Below are 20756 nucleotides of genomic sequence, written 5' to 3' on the forward strand. Positions count from 1 at the left end.
TGGTATGATTCCAGCTACATGACATTCTGCAATGAGGGAAACCATACAGAAAAATGGGCAGCAGGTGCCAGAGGCCTGGGACAGAAGGCAGGTGGCAGTTATAGGACTATAGTCACTTGTCAAAATTCAAAAACTGTGCACTGCAAAGGGGGAGTTTACGGGGAGTTTATGGACACACTTCAGCTTTTCTAAAAGTGTGCTTAAAAAAAAAAAAAAAAAGAAAGAAAACATTGGGTTGGCCAAAAAGTTCATTTGGGTTTAGGGAAAAACCCTAAACCAGGTTTTAAAACAGTCTGTACATATATGTGGGTGAGCAGCTTATGAATAAAGTGCTTCAATCTCTGAAATATAAAGGAAAATAATTTTTCCCCATACACCAATGGCAGACATTGAAAAACAATAGAGTCTAACTAAGCTCCATGCTTTTATTCAATCAACAAATGCTTGTGAACAAATACAGAAGATTCTAATATGGATCCTGCCCTCTAGAGCACTGAATACGCCAAGAACCATTCTAAATGCCCCCCACACAGTGACTCGCAGGACCCTCACTGCAACCTTGGGGTGCAGGTATTAAAAAGTGGAGCCTGAAGCATGGAGAAACCATAGCTGGAAGCTGCAAGGGAAGGCCTGAAAGCCTGTCAGTGCAGCCCTGCTGAGTCTATGGGCTCCACCACCCTGCTGAAGGCTCCTAGGGGCAACAAGGCTGACCTGAAACAAGCAGGCTGAGCAGCAGACAAAGGAAGTGCCTCCATGGAAAGTCAGGGACAGGGGCTCAAGACAGGGAGCGACAACTTCCAAGAGACGGGCAAATAAAGTCAGGCATGAGGAAACAAGGGTCATCTGGCCAGTGACTTGAAGGAGACGCTGAGTTAGACTATGAAGAGCTGCGCGGAGGACACTGAAGGTAGGAAGAAGAGCAGGAGCAATAGCAGTGAGGTAGAAAGGAGCAGATACGGGAGGGCCACGGAAGGCAGCCTGGTTTGGGAGAGCAGAGGGCTGACACGCAGGGCAGACAAGACTGCAGAAGAGAGCTGGGACCGGGTTCTCGAGAGCAATGGACGCCACTCAAGTTATGCTGTGACCTTTGTTGGTGACTGAGAATCAAGGAAGGGGTGTGATTAAAATCACACTCTCAAGATGTCCCTTAACCAAAAAGGCACCCAAGGAAGGGATCAGAAAACAGAAGATTCATTTTACTATTCTATTCTATAGACAGAAGTAGGGGGCTTGCTTGGATTCTAAAATTCCTGGCCAAGATAACAGTAACTGGAATGAAAACAACTTACCACTAATGCAGAAGAGCACATGCCAAAAGACAGAACCCATCGCAAGTTCAGCCGATCCCCGACGATGCCGCTGATGAAAAGGCCCTAGAAGAAAGCATTTCATTTTACAGTTCTGGGTAACAACACAGCCTGGAAATAGTACGATACATTCCAAAGCAAAGCAAATGACGCAAACAAAACACAAAGACTAAACCTCACTCTTGCGCTCAGCCTAACCTCTCTATCAGTTTCACCAGTGTTTCAAGAAATGACAACTGCTTCTGCAACACTGTAAACATTGCATGCACCAAGACAATGTAATTCAGTGCAAATTTTCCTCCTATCTGATCCCCCTAACTGCCTGAGACACCTAGGGGAAAAAAAGAATTATAATAAAACAAGCACACAAATATACTGCATCTTCTACAACAGATGAACTCCAGCATCAGTATCTGCTTTCCCAGAGGGATTCGTCTGAGCTATTTGCATTCTGAATGAAGATGTTACAACGTGTCCCACAGAACAGAAGCGATGGGGCCACGTGCCCTGCCTGCTCATCTAACCCTTGGGCTTCATCACACCAGGAGGCAAGGAGCACAGGGAGGCACAGACGGTAATTAGCTGAAGATAAGTACAAGTGTTCTGCCTTCTGCTTTCCTCCCACTGAGTGGTAGGAATTAAAAGGCTGAGCTCATGGCAGGACTTTCCGGGCTTCCCTGGTGGCTCAGACGATAAATAATCCACCTGCCAGTGCAGGAGACCTGAGTTCGATCCCTGGGTTGGGAAGATCCCCTGGAGAAGGGAATGGCAACTCCACTCCAGTATTCTTGCCTGGAGAAGTCCATGGACAGAGAAGCCTAGCGGGCTACAGTCCATAGGGATGCAGAGAGTCAGACACAACTAAGCAACTAACACACACACACACACACACACGCACACACACAGCAGGAAGGCAGACCAACAAGCTAAGGGCAACACACCTCAGGTTTCTGCCACAAATATGTAAAATGAATAAATGTCTTAACTGAATACCTGAATTCAGATACAGGTGTTTCTAATAAGTTGACTATATTATACATATAACAGATATACTGTGGCTCAGCTGGTAAAAAATCTGCCTGCAATACAGGACACCTGGATTCAATCCCTGGGTTAGGAAGTTTCCCCAGGAGAAGGGAAAGGCTACCCACTCCAGTATTCTGGATTCTGGCCTGGAGAATTCCATGGACTGTATAGGCCATGGGGTCACAAACAGTCAGACATGACTAAGTGACTTTCATACACACACACATAAGAGAAAATTTAGATGATAAACATCATAATAAATGTTTCTCCCTCATTACTGTCAACCTTTTGGCACCCACCAGAGTTAGAGAAGATTGTACCTTCTAAAGCTCCAATTTACAGGGTGTTATGCTATACACAGGGTTTTCCTGGTGGGTCAACAGTAAAACATCTACCTGCCACTACAAGAGATAAGGGTTCAATCCCTGAGTCAAGAAGATCCCCTGGAGTAGGAAATAGCAACCCATGCCAGTATTCTTGCCTGGAAAATTCCATGGGTGGAGGAGCCTGTCGGGGTACAGTCCATGGGGTCACAAAGGAGTCAGGCACGACTGAGGGACTAAACAACAGCAACCTTATAGTAAAGGCAGAGAAGAAAATCTCTCAACTGTGCTTCACATTAGGGACCTAATTTACTCTGTGCTGCTCCACATGCCCAGACGATACCTGAAAGTTACAGAACGAAACGCAGTTCAATATAAAGAGCTATGATCCCTAATTTTTTTTATTTTGCCGCACCACACAGTAGGTGGGATCTCTGCTCCCTGACCAGGGATCAAACCCCATCCCCTGTACTAGAAGCACAGAGTCTTAAATGCTGGACAGCCAGAGAGGTCCAGATCATTGATTTTTTCATGGCACATATCTTTTATCTCCTAAACCTATTTAATCCTATAGACAACTATATTTTAATCATCATAACTCTATAGATAAGGAAACGATCCAAAAAAAAGCTAAATTCCATTTTGATACTGAGTATCATAGCTACTTGCTAGCACTGAGCCACCATGAGACCACAAGACTTCCTCTAATACTTCCTCAACGGCTGAAGGAGAAGCACCACTGGATGAGATTCTGTACTGAAAAGGCTGGGCTGAAGGATCCAACATCCGCTCCAACTGTGTGTGTCTGTAAGTTTTCTCTTCACAGAAGGGATATTCTAACAATTACCCAAATAAGCATGTGGAGATGACGTTGGGACTTTCACCCAGTATTTCACATCACATGCACGGCTGCTGCTATTTAGTTGCTCAGTCGTATCTGACTCTTGGTGACCCCATGGACTGTCAGGCTCCCCTGTCCATGGGATTTTCCAGGCAAGAATACTGGAGTAGGTTGCCATTTCCTTCTCCAGGGGATCTTCCCCACCCAAGGATTGAACCCTCATCTCCTGCTTGATAGGCGGGTTCTTTACCACCAAGCCACCTCTGCAGCCACCAGATGTTCCTGATGACCAGTCAGGGACTCCGGCTGCCTGATTCCAGGACACTACCTCAGTCAGAGCTGGCCCGGTCACCCTCGTGTGGCTCTCCTGCTCCCTTCCAGCCTCCCCGCCCAATCCTTCGACTTCCCCAGCTGGAAATGCGGGAACTCCTCTCCTGAGGCCCAGCTCAGTCTTTGCACCTCATCAACTCTCCCTGTCCTCTCTTGCCTGTCCTCAGCAACTCTCTTGATGATTTTCATCCAATCTTGAAAAAAATCATCTATATGCCAAGGGATCCGAAATCTCGACCTACACTCGTCTCTCTGCTCTTCTCGAGGTCCTTCCTGGCCATCCTACCTACGGGACAAACTCACTCCCTGCCTGGTTCTACTCTACAGCACTTACCACCTTTGAACACACTCAGTCATGTCCTTCCTTATGGCATTGTATTACTGTTTGTCTCTTAGTTCCCAGTCAAGAACAGAAGCTTTTTAACGGTTGGGAGTTTTCCCGTGCTGCTCACTGACAAATTCCCCTCAACGAGAAAACTACAAGGCATACACTAGGCGCTCTCGAAATATCTGTCACAGGGATGGACAGATGGATAGATGGATGGACGGGAAGGACACAAAATATAAACTCCAGGGAAACTGAGCTCTCCTCAGTCAGCACATTCAAAATCCCTCACCAACTTGGTAAGATGTGAAGTCATTTACATCTTTCCTCAACAGAAAAGCTTAGTGTTCTAAAACTTACCACGGCATAGGAGAAGAGGAAAATGGTGTCCAACGTTCCAAGGAAAAGAGTGGCTTCCTCTGCACTGGGAAACAAATGGTTGCTGCTCCAAATCTGAGGTCACACAACAAGAACCTGTTAAGACTCATTGGGCCAAAGCACCTTCTGGAACCACCTCCGCCCACCCTCACGGAAACCTGGGGAGGTTGAAAAGAGCATATCAGCGCTCTGTACCTGAGGAAACCCCATGCGCAAACAGGTCCATGAGGCCACAACGATTTGCATAGTAACACTAAAACGCTATCTGCTTCTTCCCTTTTAACTGTTCCACTGATGGTGCAAAAGCAGTGGTAGGTAAACTCCTGTGCCTGGGCATGGATGGAGGCAGTTATGCCAAACTGTACCATTCAGCACTGCGTCTTTCACTGCCTCACAGGGCCCAAAAGCGGCAGTTTCACTGAAGAAGGTCCTTGGCACATACTAGACGCTCAGTAAATATTTATCAAGCATTAAAAAGTATTAATCTTACTAAATCTGGCCCGAGTCCCCACTCCCCCTTTTTTTTAAATAATCTGTGCCATTAAGTAGAAAATATGCATCTAGCACTCAGCACACCAAAGAAAGACAGCTGTTTTGAGAAAACTGTGAGTTGCAGGCTGGAATGTCATTTTTCCTTGAAAGAGTGACTGACAGATAAAGGCTAGTTATTCAGATTTGGGTTTCTGGCAGATATTTCCTCCAAAAAAGAATGAAATGAGCCTGTCACTTCCAAGACCCATTCAAAGGACAAGACAGACAAATAGATCTTAATGTAAGAGGATGAAAAAGTTAATTAATATAGTTTCAGATTCCACATTGTCACTAACCTTTAAGAAATTGCCTCTTGTCAAATTCTGGTACAGTATCAAAGACAAATATCCACAATTAACTAAAAAGGCTATTAAAATACTTCTCCCCTTTCCACTATGTATCTCTGGAAGCCAAACTCTCTTCATACCCTTCAAAGGATCCTGCTACAAGAGACTGAATTCAGAAGCAGACATGAAAATCCACTGTCTTCTATTAAGTCAGACAGGAGGAGATTTGCAAAAATGTAAGTCAGTGTCACTCTCCTTAGCAAGTGGTTCTTTTTGTTGTTTTGAAAAACTCCTTTTTCATGAAATATTATTTGTTATTAACATGTTATGGGTTATTTAGTTCATTTTTAAATAACTTAAAACCAATGTATTTTTAAAACGTCTCAGTTTTAATTTCTGAAACAGTAAGTTTCTATAAATACAAACTCATAGCTCTTTGGGATCTCCAGATCAGGGAGTTGTACTACATGGTTTCTCAGATATGTTATTACAGGAAAGAAAATTGGGGGATCTCCCTGGTCGTCCAGTGTTAAGGCTTCGCCTTGCAATGCAGAGGGTAAGGATTCAACCCTTGGTCAGGGAGCTAAGACCCTATAAGCAGGCTAAAAAGCCAAAACCTAAACCAGAAGCAATACTGTAACAAATTCAATAAAGACTTTAAAAGTGGCCCACGTCAAAAACAGAAAATCTTGTAAAACAGAAAACTTTCTGACTTCAGAATATTAAAAAGAGGGCCTTCCCCAGGAGCTCAGAGGTAAAGAATCTGTTTGCCAGTGTAGGAGACATGGGTTCAATCTGTGATCCAGGAAGACCCCACATGCCGTGTGCCACAACTACTGAGTCTGTGCTCTACAGCCGGCGAGCCACAGCTACCGAGCCCACGTGCCGCAGCTGCTGAAGCCTGTGCGCCCAGAGCCCCGACGTGCTCTGCAACGAGAAGCCCCTGCAGTGAGAAGATGCAGTGAGAAGACCGTGCCCTGCAACTGCAGAGTAGCCTCTGCTCTCTCCAACTAAGGAAAACGCTAGCACAGAAGCAAAGACCTAGCACAGCCAAAAATAACATAACTCACTCAATACAATGATTTTTTTTTTTTAGAAAAAGAATATTAAAGAGAAAAACCATAAGCAGCAACTCTGAAAATACATCATCACTTCACAGAAAGAAAAATCCCCAAATTGTCAAGAGAATATATAAACTGTGATTATAGTCCAGTGACTCACTTCTGTGTGGCTTGTGCCATCTGTCTTGTTATTGATGCCTTAACACACACACTCTGCTTTCAGGAGCGGAAGAGACACTCACAACTGAGACCCATCAGTACGTCAGGGTGACAACGTGGGGCCCTAAATACTTCCAACGAGAGTTGCCTCACCATCTTTCCCTCGAGCCACAAGCTCTGACTCCTGATCCCCTTCAGGCTCAACAGGACCCAGGATGAAGCCCTGTGGGGCACAAGCCAATGTGAGCCAGAGCTCACATCCGAGCAGCTGCTCCAGGTTTCAAGGGTTTTTTGTTCACTCTCATGAGAAGCCACCGAAAACTCCCTGCAGGTGTGGCTGTCACAAAAAGGACAGATTTTAAACAGCTTTTTTCTGCTTCACTGCCAGAATTCAGCTGAAGATACTAGTGACTGCCTCCTTCAAAAGTACAAATCCCAAAACTAAAAGAAAAAAAGCAGGATGAACAAAAAGATTCAGAAAACAGGATGAAAGAAAAAAGGCTGGTGAAGAGAGCATACATCAATAATGCAGCTCCGATCAAGACAACTATACTAACGGGCGAGAAGATAGCTGTCTTGAGGAAAACTGTGTGGGTCGCAAGTTCAAAGGTCATTTTTGCTTGTAAGAGGGATTGACAGATGAACTCGTTATTCAGATTTGTTTACCGGCAGCTATTTCCTTAAAAGAGAAGGAAATGAGCCTGGAATCACCGACAGAGTGACTCTGAGTTGCCAGTCTCACACGCTGGCCTGCACCTGCACAGCTGCCAGGTGGAGGGCCAGCCTTAGCGGCCTGCGCAGACGGAGGCTCTTCTTGCTGTTCTTGTGGGGGAGGGCCTGTATTGAGCTACAAGGATTGCTACGCGTTGGGACACTTCCTGGAAGCACGGAAGGTTGCGGTGTGGGCTTCCTAAGCGAGAATGTTTATCACAGAGTGACAGCTCTGCATGGGGTGGGGGAACTTCTGACATGAAAGAGCTTCCTGAAGCGGCGCACAGAGGATGAGCTGAAGCTGACACGTGTTCAGGCTCTGGTACTGGGCGCCGTGAGAACCGGAGCTAAGAGCATCTGTGGTCAAGGTTGAGCTGGAACGCTGAGGGCACCTTGAATTCTGCTTTAGACTGGAGAGAAGAAGTTTAGACTCTGCACGCTGGAAGGACTGTGCTGCCTGGAGTGGTAAGACTTTCTAATGTAATAGAAAAAAAAATTCTTGTATTAAAAAAAATTGTAAGTTTCAGTCAAGTTGTCCTCAAATATTAGGTTCAACCATTTCCTCTCCGTTATCTATAAACATAGATTTTATATTATGTTCTTTTACTATTTCCAATGTTTGCCCATGTCAGTGGGATCCATTACAAAGTCTCAAGGTACAGAGACTGTGCCTTCTTAACGTCTTTTGTAAAGCACCTAAGATAGCTATACATAAACATGACAGCTATAATAAGTACTTCTGAAGATACTGTTTAGGGTACTTAAGAAACGTTGAATAATATATATAAACAAAACGTTTTTTAGACTTTACACATACTTCTGGTTCTAAGAATCTTTCCATTTTGGACGAGAAAGGAAGGCTCGGAGGGAAGCTAGAGTTAAGACAGTTATAGACACAGAAACACAGGAGGAGTGAAAGTAAATACTGCCCTAGCCACTCTGCTCCCAGTAGCAGCCTTTAGCAAAGAAAAAACCTGGATATTAAAGGGAATGGAAAGCTGGCACTGCTCTCCACCAGGGCAGGTACCGAAATACAAAGATCCCCAGATAAGTCGGAACCTGACTTCTACATAACCAATCCATCTGAACTCCTGAATCCACAGTTTTGAACAAATCAAAATTTGTTGTTGTTGTTCAATCGCTAAGTCATATCTAACACTTTGAACTCGGTGGACTGCAGCACATCAGGCTTCCCTGTCTTTCATTATCACCCGGAGTTTCCTCAAACTCATGTCCACTGAGTTGGTGATACCATCCAACCATCTCATCCTCTGCCGCCCTCTTCTCCTCCTGCCTGAAATCTTTCCCAGAATCAGCGTCGTTTCCCATGAAACCTATTTTAATATGCAGCAATTAGAATAAGTAAGTAAATAAATATCTTAGCAGGAAAGTTAATATAAGTTCAACATGCACCAACAAGGTGACCTGGTTACTGGCAGGAGTTGCACAGCAGACCTGATTCGTCTCCTTAAACAGATCTATCTGGCAAGGCTGGCCCCTGGAACCGTGGGACTTGGGACGGTTCCCATCATTCCCTGCGAAGAGTGGCTCCCTGTGCCTGCACTGCCTGTCCCAATAATACGGTTTGTGCTGAACATCTGCTTTTCTTATGGGAATGTGGGATTTTCATACGTGCCAGGCAGAGGATGCCGGTATGACGAGCCCCAATAAAAATCCTGCCGCCAAGTCTCCAACGGGACTCCCTGGTAGACAATACCTCACCGGGGTGTCAGGACTTGTTGCTGGAAGAATTAAGCACATCTATGATGCAGACAGTCAGACATGACTGAGCGACTAAGTGAACACACACACGCACACACACGAGGGGCTCTTGGAAGGTTTTGCCTGCTTTCCTCTAGACACACACACACACACACACACACACACGAGGGGCTCTTGGAAGGTTTTGCCTGCTTTCCTCTAGACACACACACACACACACACACACACGAGGGGCTCTTGGAAGCTTTTGCCTGCTTTCCTCTAGACACACACACACACACACGAGGGGCTCTTGGAAGCTTTTGCCTGCTTTCCTCTAGACACACAGACACACACACACACACAAACAAGGGGCTCTTGGAAGCTTTTACCTGCTTTCCTCTAGACAGACAGACAGACAGACACATTTGCCCGCTTTCCTCTAGAGAAACAGACAGACACACACACACACATACACACGCGAGGGGCTCTTGGAAGGTTTTGCCTGCTTTCCTCTAGACAGACAGACACAGACACATTTGCCTGCTTTCCCCTAGATAGACAGACAGACAGACAGACAGACAGACAGACACACACACACACACACACACACACACACACAAGGGGCTCTTGGAAGGTTTTACCTGCTTTCCTCTAGACACACACACACAAACAAGGGGCTCTTGAAGGTTTTGCCTGCTTTCCTCTAGACAGACAGACAGACACATTTGCCTGCTTTCCTACACACACACACACACACACACACACACACACGAGGGGCTCTTGGAAGGTTTTGCCTGCTTTCCTCTAGACAGACAGACAGACACACACACACACACACACGAGGGGCTCTTGGAAGGTTTTGCCTGCTTTCCTCTAGACAGACAGACAGACAGACACATTTGCCTGCTTTCCTCTGGATAGATAGACAGACACACACACACACACACGCAAGGGGCTCTTGGAAGGTTTTACCTGCTTTCCTCTAGACAGACAGACAGACAGACACACACACACGAGGGGCTCTTGGAAGGTTTTGCCTGCTTTCCTCTAGACACACACACACACACGCAAGGGGCTCTTGGAAGGTTTTACCTGCTTTCCTCTAGACAGACAGACACAGACACATTTGCCTGCTTTCCTCTCGATAGACAGACAGACAGACAGACACACACACACGAGGGGCTCTTGGAAGGTTTTGCCTGCTTTCCTCTAGACAGACAGAGAGACACATTTGCCTGCTTTCCTCTGGATAGATAGATAGACAGAAACACACACACACAAGGGGCTCTTGGAAGGTTTTACCTGCTTTCCTCTAGACACACCCACACACACGCCTATTTTCCTCTAGACACACACACACACACACACACAAGGGGCTCTTGGAAGGTTTTACCTGCTTTCCTCTAGACAGACAGACAGACAGACAGACACACAGACAGACACACACACACACACACACACACACACACAAACAAGGGGCTCTTGGAAGCTTTTGCCTGCTTTCCTCTAGACAGACACACACACATGCGCGAGGGGCTCTTGGAAGGTTTTGCCTGCTTTCCTCTAGACAGACAGACACATTTGCCTGCTTTCCTACACACACACACACACACACACACACACACACACACAGACACAAGGGGCTCTTGGAAGGTTTTGCCTGCTTTCCTCTAGACAGACAGACAGACACACACACACACACACACACACGAGGGGCTCTTGGAAGGTTTTGCCTGCTTTCCTCTAGACAGACAGACAGACACATTTGCCTGCTTTCCTCTGGATAGATAGATAGACAGACACACACACACACACGCAAGGGGCTCTTGGAAGGTTTTACCTGCTTTCCTCTAGACAGACAGACACAGACACATTTGCCTGCTTTCCCCTAGATAGACAGACACACACACACACACACACACACACACACACACACACACACACACGGGGCTCTGGGAAGGTTTTACCTGCTTTCCTCTAGACACACAGACAGACAGACAGACAGACAGACAGACAGACAGACACAAGGGGCTCTTGGAAGGTTTTACCTGCCTTCCTCTAGACAGACAGACACAGACACATTTGCCTGCTTTCCCCTAGATAGACAGACAGACAGACACACAGACACACATAGACACACACACACACAAGGGGCTCTTGGAAGGTTTTACCTGCTTTCCTCTAGACGCACACACACACACACACACACACACACACACACACACACACACACACACGGGGGGCTCTTGGAAGCTTTTGCCTGCTTTCCTCTAGACACACACACACACACACACACACACACACACACACACGGGGGGCTCTTGGAAGCTTTTGCCTGCTTTCCTCTAGAGAGAGAGAGAGACACACACATACACACATACACACACACGCACGCATGCATGCACGCACGCACGGGGGTGGGCTCTTGGAAGCTTTTGCCTGCTTTCCTCTAGACCTGACCCTATGTGTTTCCCCTGTGCTGACTTTGCTCTGTATCCTTTCACTGTAATCAACCATAGTTTTGAGTCATTTGCTGAGTCCTGTGAGTCCCCCTAGTGAATCACCAAATTGAGGGTGGTCTTTGGGAACCCCAATCAATGACCTTAAAAACAAAGGCAGTGTAACCAAAACTGTAGTGCCTAAATCAATCCTGTTATTCTATATACTGATCAGCCTGTACCTGAAATAGCACATTTAGAGCTTGGCGTCACAAAACTATAGTTGAAGAAGCAGCACAGATGTTCCGCCTAAACAGGACAAATTTAGGGAGACGGATTTTCCGCAAATATTTGAGAGGCAGCAAGAATCAACTTAGTACGCACAGCTCAGGATAAAACCTAAGATCAAAATTAAAGAGAACATTCTCCCCTTAGCATAAGAAAGAACTTCTGAATAATGAGAGTTAAATAAAAATGCAATTGTCCACCTGAGAAAACAAGTTTCTTCACCCTGAAGTACTAAAGCAGAAGCTGGGTGGTCACCTTTCAATGATGGTTAAGAAAGAATTTTATGCTGGCTGAGAGGTTAGAGCACATGACCTCTCTTGGCCACTTCATCTTTAGGGTTAATGGCACGTCAGTGAATGATCAAACGTACTCACTATGCACACAGCACTGGTCAAGCCCCAGTCAAGAAATCTAGCCATCTAGTCTTAAAAGCTTGCTCTTCAAAAGTCATAGTCAATAAAAGAGTTCAAAACTCAGTACTTGGGTGCAACCTCAAAAATGACACAATGATCTTGGTTCATTTTCCAAGGCAAACCATTCAACATCACAGTAATCCAAGTCTATGTCCCAACCACTGATGCCGAAGAAGCTAAAGTTAACCGGTTCTGTGAAAACCTACAACACCTTCTAGAACTAACACCAAAAAAAGAAAAAAAGATGTCCTTTTCATCACAGGAGATTGGAATGCAAAAGTAGGAAATCAAGAGACATCCGGAATAACAGGTAACTTTGGTCTTGGAGTACAAAAATGAAGCAGGCCAAGGCTAACAGAGTTTTGTCAACAGAACACAACAATCACAGCAAATACCCTTTCACAACAACCTTAGAGACAACTCCACACATAGACACCACCAAATGGATGGTCAGTATCAAAATCAGATCGATTACGTTCTTTGCAGCCTAAGAAGGAGAAGTTCTACATGGTGGGCAGAAACAAGACCTGGAGCTGACTGTGGCTCAGAACTAGAGTTCCTTATTGCAAAATTCAGGCTTAAATTAAAGAAAGTAAGGAAAACCACTATGTATTCAGGTATGACCTAAATCAAATCTCATATGATTGATTATACAGTGGAGGTGATGAACAGATTCAAGGGATTAGGTCTGGTAGACAGAGTGCCTGAAGAACTATGGACAGAGGTTCATAACACTGTACAGGAGGCAGTGATCAGAGCCATCCCAAAGGAAAAAAAATGGAAGTAGGCAAATGGTTATCTGAGGCTTTACAAACAGCTGAGGAAAGAAGAGACGTGAAAGGCAAGGGAGAAAGGCAAAGATATACCCAACTGAATGCAGAGTTCCAGAGAATACCAAGCAGAGATAAGAAAGCCTCATTCAATGAACAATGCAAAGAAATACAGGAAAACAATAAAATGGGAAAGACTAGAGATCTCTTCAAGAAAATTGGAGACATTAAGGGAGCATTTCATGCAAGGATGGGCGTGAGAAAGGACAGAAACAGTAAGGATCTAATAGAATCAAGAGATTAAGAAGTAGCAAGAATATACAGAACTATACAAGAAAGGTCTTCATGACCCAGATAACCACGATTGTGTGGTCAGTCACCTAGAGCCAGATCTCCTGGAATGTGAGGTCAAGCGGGCCTTAGGAAGCATCACTACGAACAAAGCTAGTGGAGGTGATGGAATTACAGCTGGGCTATTTCAAATCCTAAAAGATGATGCTGTTAAAGTGCTGCACTCAATATGCCAGCAAATTTGGAAAGCTCAGCAGTGGCCATAGAACTGGTAAGGTCAGTTTTAATTCCAATCCTCAAAAAAGGTAATGTCAAAGTATGCTCAAACTACTGTATAACTGCACTCATTTCACCTGTAAGCAAGGTTATGCTCAAAAATCCTTCAAGCTAGGTTTCAGCAATACATAAACTGAGAACTTCTAGATGTACAAGTTGATTCAGAAAGGGCAGAGGAACCAGAGACCCAATTGCCAACATCTGCTAGATCATGGAGGAGAAAGCAATAACACCACTCCAGTACTCTTGCCTGGAAAATCCCATGGATGGAGGAGCCTGGTGGGCTACAGTCCATGGAGTCGTGAAGAGTCAGACATGACTGAGTGACTTCACTTTCACTTTTTACCTTCATGCATTGGAGAAGGAAATGGCAACCCACTCCAGTGTTCGTGCCTGGAGAATCCCAGGGACAGGGGAGCCTGGTGGGCTGCGGTCTATGGGGTCGCACAGAGTCGGACACGACTGAAGCGACTTAGCAACAGCAGCAGCAACTAGATTATGGAGAAAGCAAAGGACTTCCAAGAAAAACATCTACTACTGCTTCACTGACTACGCTAAAGCCTCTGACTGTGTGGATCACAACAAACTGTGGGAAATTCTTAAAGAGATAGGAATACCAAACCACCTCACTTGCCTCCTGAGAAACCTGTATGCAAGTCAAGAAGCAACAGTTAGAACTGGACATACAACAATGGACTGGTTCAAAACGGGGAAAGGGTATGTCAAGGCTGTATATTGTCACTCTGCTTATTTAACTTACATGCAGAGTACATCATGTACAATGCTGGGTTGGATGAATCACAAGCTATAATCAAAATTGCCGGAAAAAATATCAACAACCTCAGATAAGCAGATGATATCACTCTAATGGCAGAAAGTGAAGAGGAACTAAAGAGCTGCTTGATATGGGTGAAAGAGGAGAGTTTCAAAGCTGGCTTAAAATTCAACGTTCAAAAAACTAATATCCTAGCATCCAGTCCCATCACTTGATGGCAAACAGAAGGGGAGAAAGTGGGCTTCCCTCATAGCTCAGTTGGAAAAGAATCCGCCTGCAATGTAGGAGACCTGGGTTCGATCCCTGGGTCAGAAAGATTCCCTGGAGAAGGGATAGGCTACCCACTCCAGTATTCTTGGGCTTCCCTTGTGGCTCAGCTGGTAAAGAATCTGCCTGCAACTCGGGGAGACCTGGGTTCGATCCCTGGGTCAGGAAGATCCCCTGGAGATGGGAAAGGCTACCCATGCCAGTATTCTGGCCTGGAGAATTCCATGGACTGTGTAGTCCATGGGGTCGCAGAGTCAGACATGACTGAGTGACTTTCACTTCACTTCACTTCAACTGGAAGTAGTGATAGATTTTATTTTCTTAGGCTCCAAAATCACTAGGATGGTGACTGCAGCCATGATGCTTGCTCCTTGGAAAGAAAGCTATGACAAACCTAGACAGTGTATTAAAAAGCAGAGACATCACTTTGCCAACAAAGGTCTGTAGAGTTAAAGCTATGGTTTTTCCAGTAGTCATGAACGGATGTGAGAGTTGGACCATAAAGAAGGCTAAGCACCAAAGAATTGATGCTTTTGAATTGTGATGCTGGAGAAGATTCCTGAGAGTCCCTTGGACAGCAAGGAGATCAAACCAGTCAATCCTAAAGGAAATCAACTCTGAATATTCATTGGAAGGACTTATGCTGAAGGTGAAGCTCCAACACTGACGACCTGATGCAAAGAACCGCCTCATGGAAAAGACCCTGATGCTGGGAAAGACCAAAGGCAAAAGAAGGGGGCGGCAGAGGATGAGATGGTTAGATGGCATCACTGACTCAATGGACAGGAATTTGAGCAAAAACTCCAGGAGACAGTGGAGAACAGAGGAGCCTGGTGTGCTGCAGTCTATGGGGTCACAAAGAGTCAGGCGTGACTTAGCCACTAAACAATAAGAAAAACAGAATTGTGTGATTTCAAAACAGTGAGAAATAAGTTGGTTGAAATGGTAAAACAGACCTAAATCAGAGCAAGCTAAGAACGCAGGCAGAACCGTTTGGATTTTATACCACAGGAAAGAGTAAGTTATCCAAAGGATGAATGAAATAAAACAGAACTTAATTTAAGGGCAAGGTTCCCTTCATTCATCCCAGCTCTTTCTTCTGCTTACCTCCACAGGCAGTAATTCAGTTGACTTGTTAAAAGCACTTGGGGTCCACTGTTTAGAGATACTGACTTTGACATTGCTAAATGTTTTTCTTGACGCATGAAGCAACGAGTAACTACAAAAGAAAGAGGAAATATAGCTGAATGCATAAAAAAGAAAACACATTCGATAAAATCACAGATGTATTGCCACGTTTCATCCCATTTTAGAATTCTTCTCTTTTAAAAAAGAAAGAGTACTGCTTTATAAGAACTATCCATTGAAACAGCCTCCGCTAAGCAAAGGAGCAACTAACTTGTCTTCTTCCATATAAACCTCCATGTTCGCTTGTAGCAGGTCCCTGGACCCAGAAGATGGAGATGCGATGGATCCCAGCCCCTTAAAATCATGGTTGCTGCTCCATAAGGTCAAGTCTTTAGCAACCTCTGGCCACTCCCTACACTAGCCATTCAATAGCTTTTTCCTTGAGGCCTGTCTTTTCCTCAACCCCTCACAAGTGGATTTCCTGTAAAGCAAGTATCTAAAATTACCTACCAACTCTTATATGATTAGAAAACCATTTTCCTAGATTCTGCCTTGAAAAAAAAATTATCATGTGTGGTGCCTTCAATAAACATTAATAATAAATAAAATCTATTCAGAAGAAATAATCAAAATACTGAGTCACAGAATTTGTGAATACTGTGCCCCCAACACCAAAAAGTCTGGCTGACATCATCAACAGACCACTACCGAGAGCTACCAAGGGCCCTTGAGTCAGACACGGTCGATTCTTCGGCATGCTGACTGGGCAGGTTCTCATAAGAGTAACCAGAGTTCCTCACAGAGATCTCCGACCATCTCTACTGCTCAATGAGGCACACAGCCCTCCCTAGAAATGCACATCCTTTGCTTTCAAGCTCCTGGTTTTACCAATTAAAGGACTTTATATCAGATCAAAGGTTTTTCAATCACAGCGGTACTGACATTTTGTGTTAGTTGCTCAGTTATGTCCGACTCTTTGCGACCCCATGGAGTGTAGCCTGCCAGGCTCCTCTGTCCATGGGATTCTCCAGGAAAGAATACTGGAGTGGGTAGCCATTCCCTTCTCCAGGGGATCTTCCCAACCCAGGGATCAAACCTGCAGCTGCTGCATCGCACACAGATTCTTCACCGTCTGAGCCCCCAGAGAAGCCATACTGACATTTTGGGCTCCCCAAGTTCTCTACCATGGGGGGCTGTCCCAGACACAGTAATATGTTTAGTAGCATCCCTGGTCTCTACCTACTAGATACAAGCAGCACCCATTCCCCTAGTGTGACAACTAAAAATGTCCTCAAACATTGCCAAACACAGGCGAGAATGGAGATCCACAATACTAGAGCTCACAAAGAACAGCAGACCATTAGTCAGGCCAATCTTGCCACGCAATAAACAGCTCCTTCAAAAGGAAAACAAGAACAACAACAAGAACAGAGCTTCAGAGGCCCACTTACCTGAAGAAGGTGAGCAGGAACACGACCATGTGATGATGGCTGAACCGGGAGAGCAGAGCTCCTCTTTGAAAAATATTTGGCCAGGCCATGTTCCTCCTGACCTTCCTTCTCACCGTGACCTTAAAGTCTGGAGAGTGAATGGTTTACATCATTTCTTCTTTCTGGAAAGACAAAACACAGAATTAACATTACTCATAATAGGCATATTATCCAAAAACGGAATTATTTAGACTTAACATTATATAATCAGGCCTTGGGTGGGGGGAGGGAAATCACATGGATTAGTTGACACCAGAAAACCAGATTGATGATTATGTTTTATAGCTATTAGCCAGTCTTTTAAAAAGAAATCCTGGACAAAAGATTACGTTTTAACAGAATGAACTCTCACACAGACTGACAGGAAAATCACTAATTCAGACCCGAAAATGAGCAAAGGAAATGAATAGACAACTCAGAAGAAATGAAACAGCTATTAAACTTATCAAACAAAAGTTCTAATCTCATTAGAACATAAGCAATGCCAATCACGGTAATAAAAAACAGTCTGCACAGTTAAAAAGACGGTTCAATGTAGCTCAAGATCTGAAGATTCTAAACTCTCACACACTGCTGACAGAAGTGAAAACTAACACATTTTACAGGAAGTTGATCTGGCCGTGTTGAGAGCTGCTGACAAAAAAAAAAATAATTCAACTGTCAGGGATCTATTCCTAAAGAAATACAAGATACATTCAACTCCATACAAAAGCAAGTTTTCACAAAAAGTCATTTCTTCTTATGTGAAGAAACAAAATCTGTGTCAGTCATAAAGGAACAGGGGAAAGAAACAGGGCCACTCTGCCACCTCTTTCCACTAATTCCTCTCACCTCTCCACTGCCCTCTCAGAAAGTCTCATGCACGCTCTGATGTCCAACAATAATAAAGCATAAAGTAAGCATCTAAACTTAATGTCTCCAGTTATGAGTCTGCAGAAACAACCTAAGCATGTAATAAGATGGGAACAATTAAACAAATGACAGTGGCTGAATTACATCTGGCTGAATATTTTATCATTTCATCATCTGACATGATGATTAAGACTTTTTTTTTTTTGGCTGTGTTGGGTCTTCACTGTGACTCACAAGCTCTCTCTAGTTGGGGCCAGTAGGCTGAGTTGATCCCAACCAAGGATCGAAACCTACATCCCCTGCACTGGAAGGCAATTAAGACTTCTTCATAACATGAGAAAATGTCAGGTGAAAAAAGTAGCATATGACATTTAAATGTAATCAACCAAACTCTGCTGCTGCTGTTGCTGCTAAGTCGTTTCAGTCGTGTCCAACTCTGCGACCCCATAGATGGCAACCCACCAGGCTCTGCCGTCCCTGGGATTTTCCAGGCAAGAACACTGCAGTCGGTTGCCATTTCCTTCTCCAATGCATCAAAGTGAAAGTGAAGTCGCCCAGTCGTGTCTGACTCTTCACGACCCCATGGACTGCAGCCTACCAGGCTCCTGCGTCCATGGGATTTTCCAGGCAAGAGTGCTGGAGTGGGTTGCCATTGCCTTCTCCAAACCAAACTCTAGGTTTACATAATATTTACAAGTAAATAAGGAATATATAGCTCTTTCTGGGTAGCAGGAATATAGGTAGTTTCAGTTTTCTATATACTTCCCTAAAAGTTCTACAATAAACGTGTATCTTACTGTGGAAAACATCCACAGGGCTGGAAAAGTTCTATGCCTTATCTTCACAGTAGGAAAAAATAAAATTAACAAAATATCTTGTGTTTTAAACATATAAATATCTTGAATTATAAACAGTCAAGGTAGGAGATAAACTCAAGAGCTCCCAACACTAAAGTCAATTTATCACAGGACTTTGCCCAAGGCTGTGTTCCCTGTACCTGTTATTTATAATCTTCTTCTCTACTATAATTTACACTACTGCTTGGCAGGTGAACTGAAAACCTTAAATGCTGAAGAGACCCAGTTGAAAGGCCATTCTTGAAACTTTGCAATTAAAAAGTACAAAGCTGAGGTGGTTAAAATTATATAAACACGATAGCTGATTCACCAACTGGCTGTGAGCCTTGGGACTAGTCAGTCTCTCTGATTCACAGACACGTCATTTATAAAACGGCCTGTCTCTTCTGAGAGTTATGAGACCACAATAAACAACATATGCAAGGTATTAAGAGAATTATTTTGGTGACTGATTTGCCCATGGTTAATCCCATAACTGGAAGATGTAGCTAATGTCATATACTCATTCTCCTTGAAAAATGTTAACAAAATTATGAGCCGAGTAAGGCTATAAATTTCCACTCACAAAAATGTAAGTGAACTTTCTGTCTATAATTCCAGGAAGTGACAAACCCAAGAGCTACTAGTGTTACTGCTAAATTTACCTCCATCTGCCAAATTGAATGTGACGCCCAAGTGAAACAACTCCAAGCTCTAACTATTCTTTACAAATCCTACTTCTTTGAACTGAACACATTCACAACTCAAAACGCTGGACTGAATACTTCAGAAAAGGGCGTGGGTTACAAAATTCTATGATTAATCAGGCAAGATAATAATTCCAAAAATATATGCTCCAACAGACCTCAATTACCTTGCTTCGGCAATAATGGTTGAGGATTTCAGGGCTGTAAGCAACAATAATGGTTTTAAATGACTACCATCTGGAAAGAATCCTGGTGTGGGTTGCCATTTCCTTCTCCAGGGATCTTTCCAACCCAGGGATCAAACCCAGGTCTCCTGCATTGCAAGTAGGCTCCTGCATTGCAGGCGGATTCTTTCCGTACTGAGCCACCTGGGAAGCCCAATGGTCTTTTTTTTTTTTTTTAGTTTTTTATTTTTTAAATTTTAATATCTTTAATTCTTACATGTGTTCCCAAACATGAACCCCCCTCCCCCCTCCCTCCCCATAACATCTCTCTGGGTCATTAAGCCCAATGGTCTTAAATGACTACTAAGATGTTTGAGACTACCTAGATTTAGTTCCTAAACAAACCACTTTTTCCTTAGCTACAGTGACGGGAGAGAAAATGCTTCATAATTACAACGGGAAAGAGTTTTAAATATTCACCTGATGTTGGCAGAAAGCCATTTAAAATGAATATTACTACAACACCTGGTCCTAGGTAATTACAATCATTAATAATACCTTGTACTAATGAGCCCTACATCACAAAAGTGATATCTGATCACCTGTGAGCTCTGGGGCCCTTGGGAAGCACAGTTTTTTTTATCAAGTCTGAGTCCATCAAGCACATTCTATTTTTACAATATTTTCTTTCTGGCTCTTAAGTATAGACTGAACAAATCTAACATTTTTCAAGTGTATGTAAGTGTTGTTATAATCAATAAAACCAAAATTCATTTTAAGTGTTTCTAAATTACTAGAAGCTGGTCATTTAGTATTTTCTTTATCCATGAATACTGCATATACAAATGTCATGGGAGAATAAGAATGATCTTTAAAAAAATTAAACATATAAGAAGGTAGGTCCTTGCCATCAGAAAGAACCATCAGGGGACTTCTCCGGTGGTCCAATGGTTAAGACTTTGCTTCCCAACGCAGGGGATGCTGGTTTGATCCCTGGTCAGGGAGCTAAGACCCCACATGCCTCCTGGGCCAAAAAACCAAAACATAAAACAGAAGCAGTATTGTAATGAATTCAAAA

General features: G+C 44.0%; 1 protein-coding gene across 8 annotated transcripts in view; it reads right to left on the reverse strand.

The window, feature by feature from the left end:
• Positions 1-20756, reverse strand: part of SLC37A3 (solute carrier family 37 member 3) — a 101956-nt gene that overhangs the window by 76922 nt on the left and 4278 nt on the right. For all 8 annotated transcript variants that reach the window (XR_009600456.1, XR_009600455.1, XM_027968871.3 and 5 more), the window contains 4 exons: positions 17081-17241; positions 15609-15720; positions 4513-4605; positions 1290-1373 (listed from right to left, as the gene is read on the reverse strand). Coding sequence is in view for 6 of the 8 variants with exons in the window: in XM_027968871.3 (XP_027824672.1) it covers positions 1290-1373; positions 4513-4605; positions 15609-15720; positions 17081-17169 (378 nt within the window). In the remaining 2 variants the exon portion in view is untranslated. The remainder of the gene's footprint in view (positions 1-1289; positions 1374-4512; positions 4606-15608; positions 15721-17080; positions 17242-20756) is intronic.

This window comes from Ovis aries, chromosome 4 (assembly GCF_016772045.2).
Source record: "Ovis aries strain OAR_USU_Benz2616 breed Rambouillet chromosome 4, ARS-UI_Ramb_v3.0, whole genome shotgun sequence".
NCBI lineage: Eukaryota > Metazoa > Chordata > Mammalia > Artiodactyla > Bovidae > Ovis > Ovis aries.